The sequence below is a fragment of the Sinocyclocheilus rhinocerous genome, unplaced genomic scaffold (assembly GCF_001515625.1).
Source record: "Sinocyclocheilus rhinocerous isolate Xijiao unplaced genomic scaffold, SAMN03320098_v1.1 scaffold491, whole genome shotgun sequence".
Classification (NCBI taxonomy): Eukaryota; Metazoa; Chordata; class Actinopteri; order Cypriniformes; family Cyprinidae; genus Sinocyclocheilus; species Sinocyclocheilus rhinocerous.
Genome location: NW_015625034.1, coordinates 922673 through 941283, shown reverse-complemented (window position 1 = coordinate 941283; position 18611 = coordinate 922673). Strand labels below are relative to the sequence as shown.

The 18611-nt window shown below is 35.3% G+C and overlaps 1 protein-coding gene across 2 annotated transcripts in view; it reads right to left on the bottom strand.

Annotated features, from left to right (window-relative positions):
* ncalda (neurocalcin delta a) overlaps positions 1-18611 on the bottom strand; it is a 55103-nt gene that overhangs the window by 1851 nt on the left and 34641 nt on the right. For both annotated transcript variants that reach the window (XM_016563593.1, XM_016563583.1), the window contains exons 2-3: positions 4119-4518; positions 1777-1882 (exon numbers count right to left, since the gene is read on the bottom strand). In XM_016563593.1, the coding sequence (XP_016419079.1) occupies positions 1777-1882; positions 4119-4496 (484 nt within the window). In that variant the 5' untranslated portion in view covers positions 4497-4518. The remainder of the gene's footprint in view (positions 1-1776; positions 1883-4118; positions 4519-18611) is intronic.

Below are 18611 nucleotides of genomic sequence, written 5' to 3'. Positions count from 1 at the left end.
CAATAATGTTAAATGTAATCTTTAATCTCTTAATATCCATTTTCATACTGTATATTTTTTATTTGTGATGCCTAAATTCACGTGTAGGATTTAAAATTATTCTAGTTTTCCTGTTTACATATACAAATGATGTATATGTAAATTAAAATTAACTGCATTATTTCTAGCATTCAGTTAGAAAAAGTTAATAATTTTTATTTAATTTCTTTTATTTTCTTAAAAGCTTTTAGCTTTTCGTTTTAATTACTTTTTCTTATTTGTGTATATTTGAATTGTTTTTAGCTTTATTTTTTTGTTTTCATTTAAATGTTTTAGTTTTGAAATGTTGTTGTATGCATTTGTCATTTTTATTTAATTTCTTTTATTTTCTTAAATGTGTGTATATATATAGTATTTATAGAGTTTTAGCTTTTAGTTTTAATTACTTTTTCTTATTTGTAAGTCGCTTTGGATAAAAGCGTCTGCTAAATGACTAAAAGTAAAGTAAGTAAGTAAAGTTTAATTGCAACAGAAATAGTAGAATTTTAATCATTTGGTATAATAAGACTGATGTTTAGTATAGGGACATCCCTAAAAACAAGCAGTGACTGAAGCTCCATATCAGTCAGCAGGTGGCACTGCCGTCTCCTTGCATTCAAAAGTGAGAGTTGGCAAAGGAATGTTTGATATTTGGTTTGGTGTACAGAAACTGTTACCCAGTGAGGAGTGATGAAATGGCACAAGAACAGGTCCTCTCAGTCATAGAGAAGATTAGCATTCAGTTTAGTCCATGCTTAGACTGCATGATTTAATTTGATCGAATTGTGCATTTGTAGTGCTTCGTTCCTCAATTTCCTCACTGTGCTCAATAAAATAGGCTATCTGTCTGAGAACACACTTATGCTGCATCTGATCCCACAAATACACAAACATGCACCCAGCCTCCGTCCCTTGTGACTCTAGTCACGAGAGAGCAGGAAATGCAAAAGTTCATCTGACCATAGAATCAGGCCACTCTTTCCACTCTCTTTTCTGTATACTCCCATTTGTGTGGTTTTTGATTAGCAATTTCATGCACAGCCCTTCATGCTGAAGTAGACAGTCCTAAGCCTTGTTTAACTTTGTTTTGTTGTACTAGAGTGCACAAAACAAGCATACAGACTTTACAAAAAAATGCACACAGCCAGAAAACACTTTTGCTATAAATGTAATGTAAAAACATATTACAATTTAATATTTAAGAGTAAAATTACTACTTAAAACACATTTTTCGGCGATTGAAACAATGATTGAGAAATGAGACATTACATGAGACTAGACTTGTGCAGGTATTCGGTAATTCGATATATCACGGTAATGAATATGCACGATATTGCTATGGTGGGCACTTCTAAATACCGTGAATAATTATATATTACAAATTATTCCGAATTTTGAATGCATTTTAAGAATACTTCTCCCATCAACTGGTCAAAATGCACAACACAGCTGAAATTTTATTAAACCTGTTATACTGTATTATGACAGCACTTTTTAAAACTAAATTTCAATATCGTGATAATACCGAATACCGTGATAAAAACATTAGCAATTAATCGCAACATGAAAATTTGATACCGGCATATCCCTCCCTACATGAGACATGATATATCTCAGTAAGTTGACAGTCAAATCATGCCATCGGAGAAGTGCTAATTAACCTTCAATGTTTCAGTCAAAGATTTCGGCCCTCAAAGAGCACTTGTTCATATACAACTGCTAAAGTAGTTTCATGATATAGGGAGAAAAAGGGTTTACCATCCCGGTTGGTGTCCATTTGTCTGAAGATCTTTTCTGTTCTCTTCTCAGGTGTGGACTCATCCTCTGGCATCTTCATCACTGATGATACCATCTTGTAAATCGCCTGAGGGAGACGATACACAAGAGATTCCCTTATCGCTTAACAAGAGAGTTAAGTTACTCTCCCCTCCTATTAATGTCTCTGTTTGAATTAACACTGACTGCACAGACTTTACCGTATTGACCCGAATATAAGAATGTTTTTTTCTTGGAAATACATCTGAAAAAACGCGGCCGTATTATTTTCAGGGTCTAGACTTTGACATGTCAATAATACACCCACAACAATAGGTGGCGCCAAATACGCATAAAACGAGTGTGCCATGAAATACGTAATGTAATGCGTGTTGTAAAGATCGCGAGTAAAAACAAAAGAAAAAGAAAACCTTACAGCTGCATGAGTCGTGACTGTCACGTTAGCCTGATGGGACCAAGCTCCCTTTGTGATTTTAAAACGTAAGACAGTACCCAGATTTGAAGACTACAGTAAGATTTAACTTCTACTGTTAATAAGATTTTGGTAGGCTACTATTAGATGGATAGCCTAAATGTCCTAATTCAGATGGGCTACCTGTTTTTTTTTTTTTATGGTGCATCAAAAAGTGTATATTTTTTAAATTTGATTGTTGGTACATTTTACCAGATTTTACCAGTTTTTACCATACTTTCAAAACAAAAATTAAAATTGGAAAACTATGCAATATGAAAATAATTGAAGACAAAATGTGTTTTACTGAGAAAAAACAAGATTTGGTTTTTAAAAAGCCTTTTTCCAAAAGGTACATCTGGAAAAAGGGGGGGTCGTCTTATAATCAGGGTCGTCTTATATTCGGGCCAATACGGTATTATCAAAGGCATAAGAAAGTATAAGTGAGAACAAGACCTGTGAGCTGTAACAGCATTGATTACTCAGAGATGAGGCAGAATCCCAGCACATGGCTGAGAGCAGAGTGACATGCATAAAGATCATGTAGAAATATGTCCAATACGATTATCTTTAAGAAGACAACAGGCCTAAATACTGCACTATTTGTGTGCATAAATGCAAATTAAAAAAGAAAACTGTTTTAACTTAAATTTTTCATTACAATTTGTTTGTATAGTACTTTTCTAAATAAATCCTGCTACAAAGCAGTTTTATAAAGGAACAGAGCCCAAATTATACAAATCCCATTAGCCACTAAAAATCATTCATTGATTTTGTACAACCCTTTTTATGCAGCGTAAAATTAAAATCTGCAATGCAATCAACACTGTCCTTACAATTTTTGCTGATCACATTATCTGGCTAGCTAACAGATGGTTTTGTTGAATTTGCAAAAATTACTTGTTATAGTCTTAGTCTCATGCTTAAAAAAACAAAAAAACAACAACAAAAAAACCCATACATTTTTGTGTTTAATCTTCTTATATGCCATTCAGCAAAAGTGTTTATGAATTTATTGCGTTAAATTACAGTTTTATTTTGATTTTGATGTGAAAAGTGAAGAAAAAAATGTTAAGAAAACCTAAAAAATATATAATTATATTTACATATAACTAATTATTCTTTTGTGGTGCAGCCTTAATACACTATCTGGCTATTCATCATTAAAAGAGGTGCATCATTCAGTACATCATTAGATTTACCATGGCCTGCCAGGGATGGAGGTAAACCATCCATCAAAATAAAGCAATCAAGACATGAGAGGTGATGGATGGCCTCATTCTTGATGCCCGCCAAAACAGAACTAAATTCCATTTTCATATTTGGTTATATGAAATGCATCAACTAAACCATTGTTATTTTAAAACTCATTTGTGGGTATAGCATTTACCTTTATTCTATATTACAGCTAAACTTTTATAGTACAAACGTAATAAATAAGTTACAAGTCTTCAAACTTTTTGGTTTTTGGATTTGAGAAATGACCTGTTGCTAAAATTACTCTTCTCAGTAAAGCTGCAAAGATAAATCAGGCCAATTGCAATGACAGCAAACATAAATAACCATGTGAAGGAGTGCACTTTGATGAGAGCCTGTTTATCAGAGACAGAAATAAGACTTGGGCTCTCTTTAGAGTATGGAGCTTCCCGACAGTCTAACACCACGGCTATCCTTGCTGTTAACACAAGTGAGAAATAACAACATATGCAATGTGAAAATTGGGTAGCAATCCTGGGTTGGGTTCTCTTTTGTGTCTTCTGTGGTGATATCGGATTCTATTTCAGACCTCAGCAGTCATTATGATGATAAGAAAAGGATTTACAGAGTGCCAATATTAGGTTAATTCATAAAAGCTTCAGGAAGCCTGACATACCTGCACAATCTCCAGCATCTCTGCTTTGCTGATGTATCCGTTTCCATCCAAATCATACATGCTAAACGCCCACTTGAGCTTCTGTTCCAGCTTCCCTCGTGACGTGACGCTCAATGCAATTATGAACTCCCGAAAGTCTATTGTGCCATCGCCATTCGCATCAAAGGTACGGAACACATGCTCCGCAAACTTTGAGGCATCTCCGTAAGGAAAGAAGTTTCCGTAGATTTTCTTAAACTCCTCCATGGAGAGGTTCCCACTGGGACAGTCCCGTAGAAAGCCCTTGTACCATTCCTGGATTTCATGCTCCGTAAAGTCTGTGCTTTCCAGCAGGTCCTGCATCACCTCAGGGCGGAGCTTGCTGTTCTGCTTACCCATGGTTTCGTTTCACGAGACAGCACTGGCAAAAGAAGAGAAAGAGAGAAAATTAGTATGTATGGAATGTTCGGTATATTCAAGTCATAATGGTATATTGTGGTACCCTATTCTGCCATGATCCTTGATGTAAAATGTTCATCCAATTTGGACTGAAGATTTTTGAACTATATTTATCCACGTGTTTGTCCATCTAGAGATACATACAATTGCTCTTCTTGCAGATTTATTCCAAACAGAGACTTGCCCTTGTCAATCAAATTCATCTTCATAAGAGGGAAAGATGTAGCTAATCAGAGAACAGACTCTAGTGCCCAACAACCAGCTATGAAATTGAAAAATCCTAGACCTTAGCTGGGAAAACAAATAAAGTGACAGATGAAATAAAGCCATATACTGTAGTGACACTATGATGTCATTTTCAATGAGAGCTGGTGATTTTCAGTAATGTGAGAGTTAAGTGTCAAGCGTGTCCAGTCATGCATGTTGAGAAGTTTAACTTTAACTATGTCAATGAGTAGCAACGCAATGCAGTGACTACTGATAATGACAGATGCTGTAGTGTTACACAGGCAACACAAAAGAGAAATTAATATTACTGTTACTAGCGACTTCACTGTTCTATATGGTTAATTTCTGCCCACATGCAGTGATATTTTACAATTTTCAAGCATACTAAGTCAGATTGATTCATTCACTGAATTGTTTTTAAGAGTAGGAAAAATTAATTATTTGTCAAATTAGAATTTAACTAACAATAAAATAAATGCTATTTCTGGTAATTTGGGATTTTTCATAAGCTATGGCCAATTGTGAAGCCCACCAGTAACATGAGGGCATTCAGCATCAGGAACGCCCGCAGCGACCAATAATACAGTGACTCAGTGACCAGCAGCGGTAAAATCACTGTATGCGTGAATGGGACACAAGTCTGATTTCCCACAATACCCATTCAAGCAAGTCACAAAAATAGTTATGGTATCAAGGCATGAAAACCACTGGCTTTAAATGTTCCAATTCAGGGAAGTGTGTTCGGACAGTGCAGTTGTTTTGCCTCTGATGTCCTCATTAGTAGTACAAATGACAAAATCTGAGCAGCAATTGAGCAACTGAGAACATAAACAGAACAAAACTATAAAGCCGTACACAAATTTCTCAATAATTCATTTTGCACAGCAGCTGCATTATCATCATCTAAAGATTGTGATTCCAGAAGGCATACTACATATAGTCATATGAATGAGGCAGCCCTCTACGATCACCTTGGCAATTGAATCGCCATTGGCTAGTACATTTTTTAGTTTACTCGCCAGACTGACTCAGTCAAGCATTATAATATGATAATCAATATTATTTAATGATAGAACTTTAGTAATTAGAATTAAAACTTGATAACCATGTATGAATGCATATTAGTCATTTTAACTGAACTTCGGACTGGTGGAGTTCTTAAAAGTTGAAGAATTCCAAAGGAACTCCGTTATTTTGACAGCAAAATACAACAAAGAATTTCGTTTACATGTAGTGGCGCGCATAGGTAGTGCGTAAATTCTCTCTCTCCCTCTCTCGCTGCGTGTGTGTGAAACAAAGCGACGGCGAGTCGTGCGCCTTCACACTAGAGTTTACGGTACATTAAATACAGGTGCGTTGCACATCCTTTCAGATGAATTGAAAAACAGCACAGATCGATTGGCGGAGAGTGAAACTCTGATGCGCTCAGTCAGAGAGTGTTCGGTGAAAAAATATATGAGCTAAACTTATACTTAGTCTCCAACTCACACACTGGCGAGTAAAATCTGAGAATTTATTAGCAATTGGCTAATATCAGACATCATTTAGTCGCATATGCGAGTGATTTACTCGCAGTGTAGAGGGTTGGAATGAGGCAATTTTACAAGACAAGATGCCTTTTAATATTACATAAGATAATTTATAAAAGCCGTGCACCTCCATATCTCAAAAGACTTTAGGATTTTCTTTTAAAAATAAAGGTGCAACAGCTAACTAGACATTTCAGGATTTTGTATGAGAAAAATTAGGCAGAATATAAATAAAAACATGTCAAAACAAAACCAACAAAAACTTTATGAAGAATCTAAAGAGTACAAAACATATCTAGACATTAATGTCAAGCAATCAATAAAAATGGCAAAACAAAAATGAAAAATTAGTCCATGTGTTAGGTCATTTACAGTCCCCAGCTGCAGAGCCTCCATTCAGGCTGGAAGGTCTGGAGAGGATCAGCTGGTACGTGACATCTGATGCGTCTACATGCAGGAAGTGACTCCCGTTTCTCAGTTGGGTCATGGATTTTTGTACTAATCAGACCACTGCCTTACTAAAATTGTAGGCAAACACTCAGACGCATACATACACCCCCCCAGCCCTGTGAATGTATTGTATATAAGAGTCACAGCATTTAAATGAGCTGAATGAATCATGTGCACTAGAGCTGAGGGGTGAAGGTTAATTTTTTTATTTTATTTATGTCCCTGTATGCAAACAGGGACACGTCATAGATTATTGGGAAACCCGCCACAGCAATAATCAACCTCTCCTCCATTTTGCTTGGGAACTAATGTGGTCGGAACCAAAGTTTACAGGACTGCGTTCTCTGGAATCCTCTCAAGCGGTGGACTTCTACGTTCCGATTGGTTGCCGCCAGATGCCGCCGAACCGCGTCATAGCTCATTACCATAAAGTTGACCTGATTTCAACTCTCCTCGACGCCCTCAACATCCAAGTCGCGCCGCGCCGCTGCTCGACGCCGGCCCATATTGAAAATGAATGACTTCCGGCCACTTTGACGCTCTCGACGGCGGCGGTGTGAACGCATAGTAACACTTTTTTTCCCCTGAAATCTGTGTGAAAGAAACCTGACATAATTTTTCTCTAATCCAGTTCCTGGTATCTGATTACACTTCATAAATTCCCTCGTTTACAAGTATTATTACACTACTAGTATATTAGCTAGCAGCTGTCAACAATTGGAAATATTTTGAATCATTCATCAGTCATGTCTATTGATTCTACGCATGCTAAATAAACATTTTTTTTTGTATTTGACAAACTTTTCTGAACATAAATCATACCTATGCATGCAAAAAAAAAAAAAGAAATCAGGAAGGGGGCCAACACTTTTTCACACCACATGTGCGCATAAGGACAAGTTGGTTGGAACATTTATACGAAAACACTTGCAGAAATATTCCAATGGTTTTCAAATGTTTGAGGACAGATTTCTTGTGTTTGTATTTGTTTGTATAAATAATAATAAAATACGATTAGACGTTTCTTTAATGTGGAAAACTCGATTATAGCTTGAGAAACAACTTGACAGGCAATCCATTTGTAAAAAATGTGTATAAGGTTTACACTTTATAGATCTGTCATAACTGTTATTTGTAGTATCAATAAATGCATAAAATATTCCTTTGTGGAGGTTTTGTAGCAGAAGAGCCAGACTCACTCTCTATCTGTTAGTATTTCACATTAAGTATACAAAATCCACAATAAAAAATAATATAGCAGAAGGCAGCAAACACCAATGGCTCAAACGGAAGATTGCCATGTGTTTTATTAAATGCTTGAAAAGTCATATTGTAATTTTGATGAAAAGTCATACAAAAATACATGGTAGTTCCTAAAAGGAGGAAAAAAAAGCATTGGGATAAATAGAAGCCTTGAGCATTATATAGAATTTGCTGTTAGCCCCACAGATTCAATCAGAAATTTATGAAATACAGAGTTTCGTGAAGTTTGCATGTTGCATTCAGGGTAATTAAAATAATCTTTTGACGAGTATGAAGCATCACCTGCTCACCAGTGGATCCACAGTGAATGGGTGCTGTCAGAATGAACAAACATTTCAAACAGCTGATAAAAACATCACAATAATCTAGTCTAGTCTATTAATTATGACCCGTAAACGGTGCTTGATCTGTGCATATTCCTCTCCTGATTCAGACAAGACAACTTTTTCACGGGAGGAAGCACCATTATGGACTAGTATTAGTATTTTGGCCAGATTATGAAATTCAGCTTAATGATGGATTTGTTTCTTACAAACACACAGCTTTTCGCATCACAAGATGTTAACTGATGGACCGGAGTGGTGTGGATTATTGTGATGTTTTTATCGGCTGTTTGGACTCTCATTCTGACGGCACCCATTCACTGCATGCATGCATGCATACATACATACATATATATATGGATATAATGCCATATTTGGATTACACACTTATATGACAGTAACAAATAACATTAAATTTTTTAACAAAATGTGAATTAAAAAAAAGATAAATCTGTAAAACAGTAAGATTGTTGTACAGACACACTGTATATGGTATAAACATTTTTGCTGTTTCCTTTGTTAATTATTAGACAAAAGAGTTAGTGAAAGGAAAATACTGAGGAAAGGGAGAATAAAACATGGGAGCACTACACAAGTATTTGTGCTGTGGCTTTGACAAATCCTATGCTATTTTATTGACTTTGTTGCACACCAACCTATTACTTGGTAACACAATGACATGTAACAATAAATATTGTCTGATTATTTTACATGTAAGAAATATTTTTTTTAAAGTAGTTTATTTTTTGCACTCAACTGACTCAAGTGACAGTAAAAACTTTTACAAAAACAAACAAACAAAACACCAATCAATCAAAAATGTATCAGTTTCCATGGTTCATTTCATTGGTTATTCTGCAGCATAACAATTTTCAACTGTGATATGAAATGTTGCTTGAGCACAAAATCAGCATTTTAGAATTATTTCTGAAGGATCATGTGACACTGAAGACTGGAGTAATGTCACATGAATAAATGACATTTTAAAACATTAAAAACAGAAAACAGTCATTTAAAATTGTAATAATATGGTGAACATGAGGTTTTTTCAAAAACATTAAAAAAAAATATCACTGACCCCAAACTTTTGAACTGTAGTGTACACTGTAGAGATGACAAATGGAAGAATTATATTGTTCTATATATCAAATATATATTAATAAAATTATAATAATGAATTTCACAGTATTGAGTAACTTCTAGAACCAGAAATAAATTCCAGGTACTGACATTTACGTCAGGGAACAAAGCATGCTTTGTAAAATACATCATTAACCCCTTCAGACAAATCCCAGACACACCTTCTTCGTTTGACATATAATATTTGCACTTCATGCTGTTTAAACATTGAACACAGAACAAGATTAAAAGTAAACGGAAAGACTGGAATCAGATGAGGATAGAATCAGAACCACCAATTTGTTCTTTAACTACATATAACAGCAGACAAGAACCAAATTCCCTATTGAATCACTGTGTCTGCCCAGGAACCTGGCCATTCAGTCTAATGATAGAGGCCATTAGTGGTAAACACAGAACAACAACTCAAGGGCTTCTTGTTTGGACTCGGTGTTCTGAACTCTCTCATGTGACTTAAGACTGAAACGGTCGATTGTATCTCTGCAACTGAATATTCATCGTGTCATATGCGTTTAATCTATCTTCAACTGCAAATTGACAAGGAAGGCAGATGCTGAGGTCACACTGCATTAGCTATGAACTACATTCACAACATTCTTTTTATGTCATGCGCTGAGAAATAGTTCTCAGCTAAGGGGTGTCATAGCTGACAGGCATGTATTAAGTATCCAGCATTAACCCTCCTGATTAAATTGAACATCAATTTAAACACAGAGGACAGACTGGGGCTTAATTACAACGCAGTTAGCAATGCTGTCTTCATGTACAATAATGAATCTCTGTGACCTCTTGCCATGTTGCTATGGAAACAGACACTCCATGCAGCACTGGTTAGCAGAGAGAAAACAATAAATCAATGAGACTACAGATGTTTGCATCTCTAGACTGAACACTGCTGCTCTAAACGGATTTCCTTAAATATCTGGATTTCAGCCATTTGGAGAGAAGAGACTAATTGTACAGTGATAGTGTTGCACAGTGAAACTATTGAATTTCTGACCGTTCCTACCAATAGTTCGCTTTATTTGTGATCCAGTGCAAGCGTAATCTGCAAATCATTAGCCAGCAAAATGTTTGGGAAAAGACAATTCAGGGAGCTCGTTGCTTAGCCTTAGTCACACCTGAATGGAGCACAAACACATCTTAGCTGACAAGAATTTGTTAGGATCTAGAAAGGATAGTTAGCCAAGAAAAGGCAAAAAGCAGGGCAGCAGTGTTTTTATTGTTAACTAAAACCTAAACAATTTAAAATAGTTTTCACATTTAAATACAGCTTAAATGAAATAAACAAATATTAGATGTATATTTAATATAACGGGGTGTCCATTTACACTAAGTGCAAATAGAGGCTATTTACACTAACTCCGCCCACCAATGTGTGGTAGGGTTAGACAACATTGCAAAAGACGCCCGATGAACAATAGCAGCAGTAGCATAGAGTAAAGCGCATAACATTTCCTCTTTGACGTGATCAACCTAAGTTCAAATCTGCCTTTTGCAGAACTCATTCTTCTCCCTTTTCACATCACATATCACATCGGAAAGGCATTTATTTTCAATAAAAATGAAGGAAATAATCGAAAAGTGGAAAATAATGTGCCTCAAAGGTGTTTTATCAGTTAGGGTTAGGTATAGAGAGAACTTTGTTGTACCAATTAGCAGCATGCATTTAATAATTTTCATACAAATTATAATTTACACAATGCGTTATTACTGCATAGTGTTGTAATGCACTACAATACTGAGGTGCAGATATCTACCACTATTTGCACCAAGTAGCATAAATAGCATCTATTATTACTACTATTGCAAAGAAAATATGTAAATAGAATCCATTGCTATTTGCACTTAGTGTAAATAGCATATATCGAATAACTATAAAAGAATCTATAGAAAAACATAAAATTAGAAATTTTCTAAATGTTCATACTGAATACTAAAATTATTAAAACAAATGAAGTAAAGCTAAATAGAAATTTAAACTCGAATAAACGAATAAATACTATAACAGTATATGTATATATATATATATATATATATATATATATATATAATAAGCACATAGGACACTGGGGGAAACAACTAGGGCTGGGACAATAAATCGATGCAGAATCGATTCGTGGATCAATTCTTAGATTTTCAAAATGCATCGTGATTCCACTGGAATTGATTCTGAGCTTAGATTTTAACAACAGATGGCGCTCTAATCTAGTTTTTATCCACACACTCAAATGCTCATGAAGAAGAGTGCTAAAGAGTGCTTGTGCGTTCGGCTGACGCTCGGCTGAAGCCTTTGCAGGGCCCTGGGCTAACAAAGCTTTAATTTAGGCTAATATTATTTTTTTGTGATATTGACACCGGTGACAAAACATTTTTCAAAACACCGGTTTACATTTCTATGGTATCAAAAATTTTGATATCATAAAGACCTTATTTAAAACAAAATTAACTATATTGTGATATATATCATTACTGTGAAATAAAATCACTCATATCGTGATATAAGCTTTTGTCATATCGCCAACCTTAACTTAGCATAACTAGAAAACTTGACATTATATGATATTTCCAGGCCTGAAAAACAAACAAACAAAAAAACCCCGCCAATCTTAATTTTAAAATTCTTAATTTTAAAGATCTTAAAATTCCTTGATATTTCGTGGGGAGTTTGAGCTATGGAGAACTAGCAAATTAAATACTACCTCTCTTAGCAGTAGGGCTGGGCGATAAATCGATAACGATAATTATCGCGATATTATTAAAAAAATAAAAATAAAACAATATGAAGAGTTCGATAAATGTTCGATAATGTTTATGCACCAAAAGTGGAACGAAACCACGCTAACGGGGTCACACGGACCATTTCTCCGCTCAGATCAAAGTTTAAACGGCAGCGCAGCACGAGCTTACTAGAGCAGATGCGTGATGAGTCTCAGTCACGCAAGCACTAAACTGCACTGTGAGATCCAGTGTGAAGCACTTGAATTCAGCAAAGAACACAAATGACTCTGAAAGCGCTGACAAACAAGAGAAACATGCGCAACGATACAGTCAGAAGGTTTTTCAATCTATAAATCACCATCATTTAACATGAATTTACTGTAGTGACACTAACTGCACCGTGGTATTGAGGCAAAATTGTGGGGATTTGTATCGAATTTTACTATATTATTAATGTAGACATGAATTAAATGTATTAAAGGAGTAATGGAATGTAATTACAGTATTTTTTTTTGTGATTAAGCTATAACGTGTGCATTTATACTAAATGTCTTTAGACTACTGTTTTTCATACAGATACCTAAAAACCATATGGTTATATTTTTACCATGCTACTGAGGTGCTATGTGTGGTTTTAACTGTGATTATCATGATTTAAATGTGTGCTACTATGGAAGACCAATGATTAATAATAAAAAAACAAAAAAACAAAAACAAAAAAAAAAACAGTCAGAATAAATAAATTTCACTATATAAAAATGAGGTTGCTACAATTCTTACAGATGTTACTGGTTTTGATAATGAACAAAAATTTGCATCTGCATCCTAACTCAAGCTACTACTATTATCAAATGTGCATTTCTAAGAGACAAAAAGTAATATTATTATTAATATTATCAGGCAACAAACATGTTTCTTGATTTGAAACGATATCACTCGTTAGAACACGCAGAAGCTAAAAAATGAAATTTTCTGTTAAGATATTTATTTTGCTAAGGAAAATTAACAGTCTGGTTTCAACAGCTTTCACTTTGGAGCAAAAATCTGGCTTAAACTTGAAATAAATAAAGATTTGACATCTATCGTGATAATTATCGAAATATCGACTGATATGAAAAAAAAAATTGTGATAATTTTTTGGCCATATCGCCGAGCCCTACATAGCAGACAATACAAATTTTTCTAAATGTCTTTATTGTTGATGATATGAACAGAGTAGGGGTGTGCGATATGACGATTTTTCATTGTGGACGATAAAAATGTCTCCACGATCTGCTTTTGAATAAATATTGTAGTATCGTGCTACAGCGCAAATTCTATCAGTTGCAGTTCTGGCGCCGCCGTATCAATATACTGTACATTCACATCAAATGCTAACTCGGCGGTAGAGTTACACTCACGGGACACTGCACTTATTCGCAATAACAAAAGCGCATTATTTGCATGTGCTTCAAAGCCTTGCCGGTTAAACATTTCATTCGCGTGCAGTTCTGACATGCGCTTTTTCTGAGCGCGGCGCACTAAAAACAGCGCCTGATTACTGGATTAAGTTATCTTTCGCGCTAATACTGTCAAAACACACAAGGTTCACATATTGACTGGTTATGTGTAAAGTGAAATTAAACCGGTGAGAGAAAAACGGATACATGCCTGTATATTAGAGGCGTGCAGCTCTTAAAGGGACAGGAGACTAAACATGCAGCCGCTTGTCATTAAAGGGATACTTCACCTAAAAGTGACATTTCTGTTATTATTTACTCAAGCACATGTTGTCCCAAACCTGTATTAATTTCTTTCTTGTGCTGAACAAAAAAAAGGATATTTTAAAGAATGTGGGTAACCAAAAAGTAGCTGGTCCACATTGCCTTTGATAGAAAAAAAAAATATATACTATGGAAGTCAGTGGGGACCAGCAGCTGTTTGTTTACCCACATTCTTCTAAATAACATTTATGTTCAACAGAAGAAAGAAACTCATTCAGGTTTAAAAAATAACTTGAGAGTGAGTAAATTAATTTCTGGGTGAACTATCTCTTTAATGTTAAAGGGTTTTCTCGTAGCTTCGTATAATTACGGTTGAACCCCTGATGTCACATGGATTATTTTACCGATCTCCTTGCTACGTCTCTGGACTTGGGAACATTTCAGTTATATTGCTGTCAATGCAGGGCCAGACAGCTCTCAGATTCCATCAAAAATATCTTAATTTGTGTTCCGAAGATGAACGGAGGTCTTACGGGTTTGAAACGACATGAGGGTGAGTAATTAATGACAGAATTTTCATTTTTGGGTAAACTAACCCTTTAATAAAACAACAAAACACAAGAACTTTAACACAGTTGCTTTAATACGAATCAATGTACAATTTATGTATTTAGTGTTTTATTTTTTAATTTGTTAATTCAATTTCTTGAATGTTACTTCTAAATACACCTACTGTACCTGAACAATAAAGCACAATTTTTTTTATTTGTATATTATGTGTATTTGTAATGTGTATCTTTGTTCTTATTTTTTAATAACAAAGATAAAATAATGACAAAGATTTTTATTTTCGCCCACTTTGGCCTAAATATGTGCCACTCTTTTTTATTTTATATTTTGTTACCTTGTAAGGCTTTGTTTTTAAAATAGGGAAATTAGTTTGGCTGTACTGCTTAGAAAACTGGCAAAATATTAAAACCAACATGACAAAGAATTGTGATAAAATCGTGAATCGTGATATTCCTGAAAAATATCGTGAAATTATATTTTTTCCATATCGCCCACCCCTACATCAGAGTTTAAAGAGGAAACAATTTCTTGCTTCACAATATTCTGACCTATTCTGGCATGAGTGCAAAGCTATCCTGCGTCTCCTATATTCAGTTTTTCCTCCTGAATTGCCTTGATGACATGACCCAGAGCGACAATGATGATCTATTGTGATGACAACCTTACTGATGTAGTCACCTTTACTCTTCTTGCCTTTCAAATCATTCATTGCGCTCACATTCATCATCCTCCACTGCACAGTCACTAGAGGAACATAGTACAGCAGTTTCAATCGCATGTACATGGTTCACTTTTGTCCAGTACTATGTCTCATAGAAGAGTTTTCACATACTCAGATGAGCTGTTTCTTTAATGAACAGTGGATAATGAAATTTGATAACTGAAATAACTTGACTGGATTCTAAATGCAATGTAATTGATCAAGGTTTTAGCGTAGTCCTAATCATTAGGCTAAATTATCTCTCGTTATTAGTACAGTCTGTAAAAACAAACCAGGACAACCTGTAAGACAACATACAGGTAAAACAGCAAGAACTTCTGCAGCAGAATCATCCAGTTGTGTGGATGTAAAGTGGAACCAGGACTCACAGTGCTGTCCATCAGTTCAAGCCTTGCCCTCATTACCCATTACTATACACAACCAGTTTAAACTAGGAACCTGGCTGCATTTCCTTCCATATGTATTTATATTATTGATCAAGGTCAGATTTGTGGGGTTTTTTGGAACTCAGAAAAATAAGACTGAGACCACAATTAAGAAAAGGGAACTGAAACCAAGGAACCGGCCTAAAGAATGAATAATATAATAACAGGCATTTCATGTTGGCGTGCCAACAAAAACAATAGTGCAGGAAAAAAAAGTTTCCCACAGAGAGAGGAGAGCCAACGAAACAAACAGAATGACTATTAACACTTCCAGCTAACATATCATAAATAGTGCAAACTAAGGAGGAACGCAACAGTATCCGTTTCCAAGTTTTCTGAGAACTTTATTTTTAGCAATGGCAATGCATTTGATGTGAGAAATACCAGAAATAAGGTATTAACAAATGTATAATTTAATCATTTCCGTTTTCTCTAGTTTAGGCCACTCTATCTTTCAGGGAAAAAAAGAAAGAAGATCTACTAAAAGGATCTAGCAATAGGCTTAAAGCTATACATTTCTATAAATTAAAGCATCTCTACAGGAAATGTACAAAATGTATGGGAGAAAAAAGCTGTGTGCAACAGTCAAGAGCGTAACAAAACAAGAACAGCTGTGTCCAGCTCTCAGCATGGTGGAGGATAGTTTCTGACATGAGGTGCCCTGCAGAGAATGAGCCGGACACAAGCAGGGCAAAAAATTACTCCTATTTGTTTCAAACTGAGAGCAAATCCAAGCTATTTGACAGAGTGCAGTTTTTGTTTTCACTTTCAGCAACTGAAAGGAATTGAAATGGAAACCGTAGACATGCTAACAAAGTTCACGTCCACCCAAAGACAAGCAATGACATATACACAACCTAAAGATCATTGTAATTCTGAGTGCAGAAACCCACTCCAGAATATCTTGCAAAAATTATATTGTAAGCAAACTTGTGGCAATACCTAGTAAAGACCAATGCACCATTTTAATGCTAGTAAAATATGTCTATTCTATTAAATGCACTTCATAACAGTAATATAATTCCTCAGATTGGAGAAAGTCAAAGGTGTGAATTAGACTTGTGCCGGTATTCGGTAATGCGATATATCACGGTAATGAATATGCACGATATTGTTATCGTGGGCACTTCTAAATACCGTGAATAATTATATATTACAAATTATTCCGAAACTAAGGTTAACTAATGAGGTCTTATTGTAAAGTGATACCTATTGGTCTTTATAGTTCTTTTGCACTTTAATCTGTGTAAAACTTTTAACTTTATACATTTTTCTGTATTGCTTTATTGCATTTAAATGTTCAGTTCTTTTTGTTATAAGAAAAAAGTTATTAAACCTGTTATACTGTATTATGACAGCACTTTTTAAACAAAATTTCAATATCGTGATAATACCGCATACCGTGATAAAAGTATGAGCAATTAATCGCAACATGAAAATTTGATACCGGCATATCCCTAGTGTGAATAAACCATCAAAAAAAAAAGTCTTACATGATATTTTGTTGCGCTAATATATATTTATATATAGGGCTCTTCTCTGGCATGCAGTTGTCAAATATTTGTGTATGTATGTATATGTATGGCTGCACAAACAATCAGAAAATAATTGTGTGAATGAGATTACAGCTGCTGTCATTACCTGATCGTGAAAAGTATTGAGCACTGTAGACGATCACAGACATGTTTGTTGAGAGCATGAACATTATGGCCATTTTAAAGCATTTATTTCATTGAAGCTTACTAAGTGTAGCACTTTTGCTAAGTGTATGTGTGTAATGTAAAATAATATATTCGTGTAAATAAGATATTCATTGCAGTGTAGTCAGCTTCACTGTAATAATCCCTTCACAATCTGAATACAACTGAACAAGAAACATTGAACAAGATGATGTTAGCAGAAACATTAGCCTACAATTCTTCTAACTTCTAAGGAGATCTAAAATTTCTCCCCCATTTTTATTGCTCTTTTAAGCAACACCTATTGCACAGAGATATTAGGGACTTTCTTAGGTTACAAATTCGCATCACTACTGTATTAAAAGTACAGAAGGAAATCTCTCTTTTTTCTGCTATCTTGTGTGGCCAGATCTTCTATACTGGTAACATTCTGGATGATTTTTCAATAGTCCAGTGCTGCTTTAGGCCTTGCCCCTCCACTTCACATTTTAAGAATTAACAATGAGCTTGTAACCAGTTTTTTACAGAGCCTGTGAACTAGGGTTGGGCGATGTTTATAAAATTGGCATCGGATGATGTCTACAGTGAAACATCGCGATGGACGATGACATCGGCGGAGGGGGGATCTTGGTGTGTGCCCGAAGCGTGAATCCTTATAAGGCACGGAAAACAAATAACGATTCCTAACATCTCGTCTACACCGGATGCGAGCGGCGCGGCAAAATACTATAGAACCACTGATTTAGAGATTCATTATATATAGATCAGTGTAGAGAACTTATTATAATCAGTGATGCTGTCTACACTGGATGCGGCGCGACACGACAAATCCCCGACAGTAAACTGTTGCCGCATTCTATTTATGACGTGCTGACACAAATTTCAAATGATTTTTAACGGTCGCTTTGTCGCGTCCAGTGTAGACACGGTGTAACGTTTGCCTGTTACATTACAGTAAATAAAATTTCACTTACCACATAAATAGAGTAAGGAGAGATGACTGAGGACGATGGAGAATGATTTGCAAATCCTGTGCACCACTGACTATCATCTAATCTTGTAAAATGTGTGGTAAGTAGCCTACTGCTGCTCCAGAGTATAAACAGACTATGTGCGACCGCGAATCTCGAAAGTGAAACTAAAAAGCCATCGTGCATTCAAAAGCCAGATATATACAGGTATAATAGCGGCTCCCTAATGCCCGAAATATACGTAGTATAATTGGCCAATGATATAACTGCGAGAGAAAATATTGAAATATATACTTTCCTCCCATCTCGTATTTATTCCCTTTAGGGGTTCC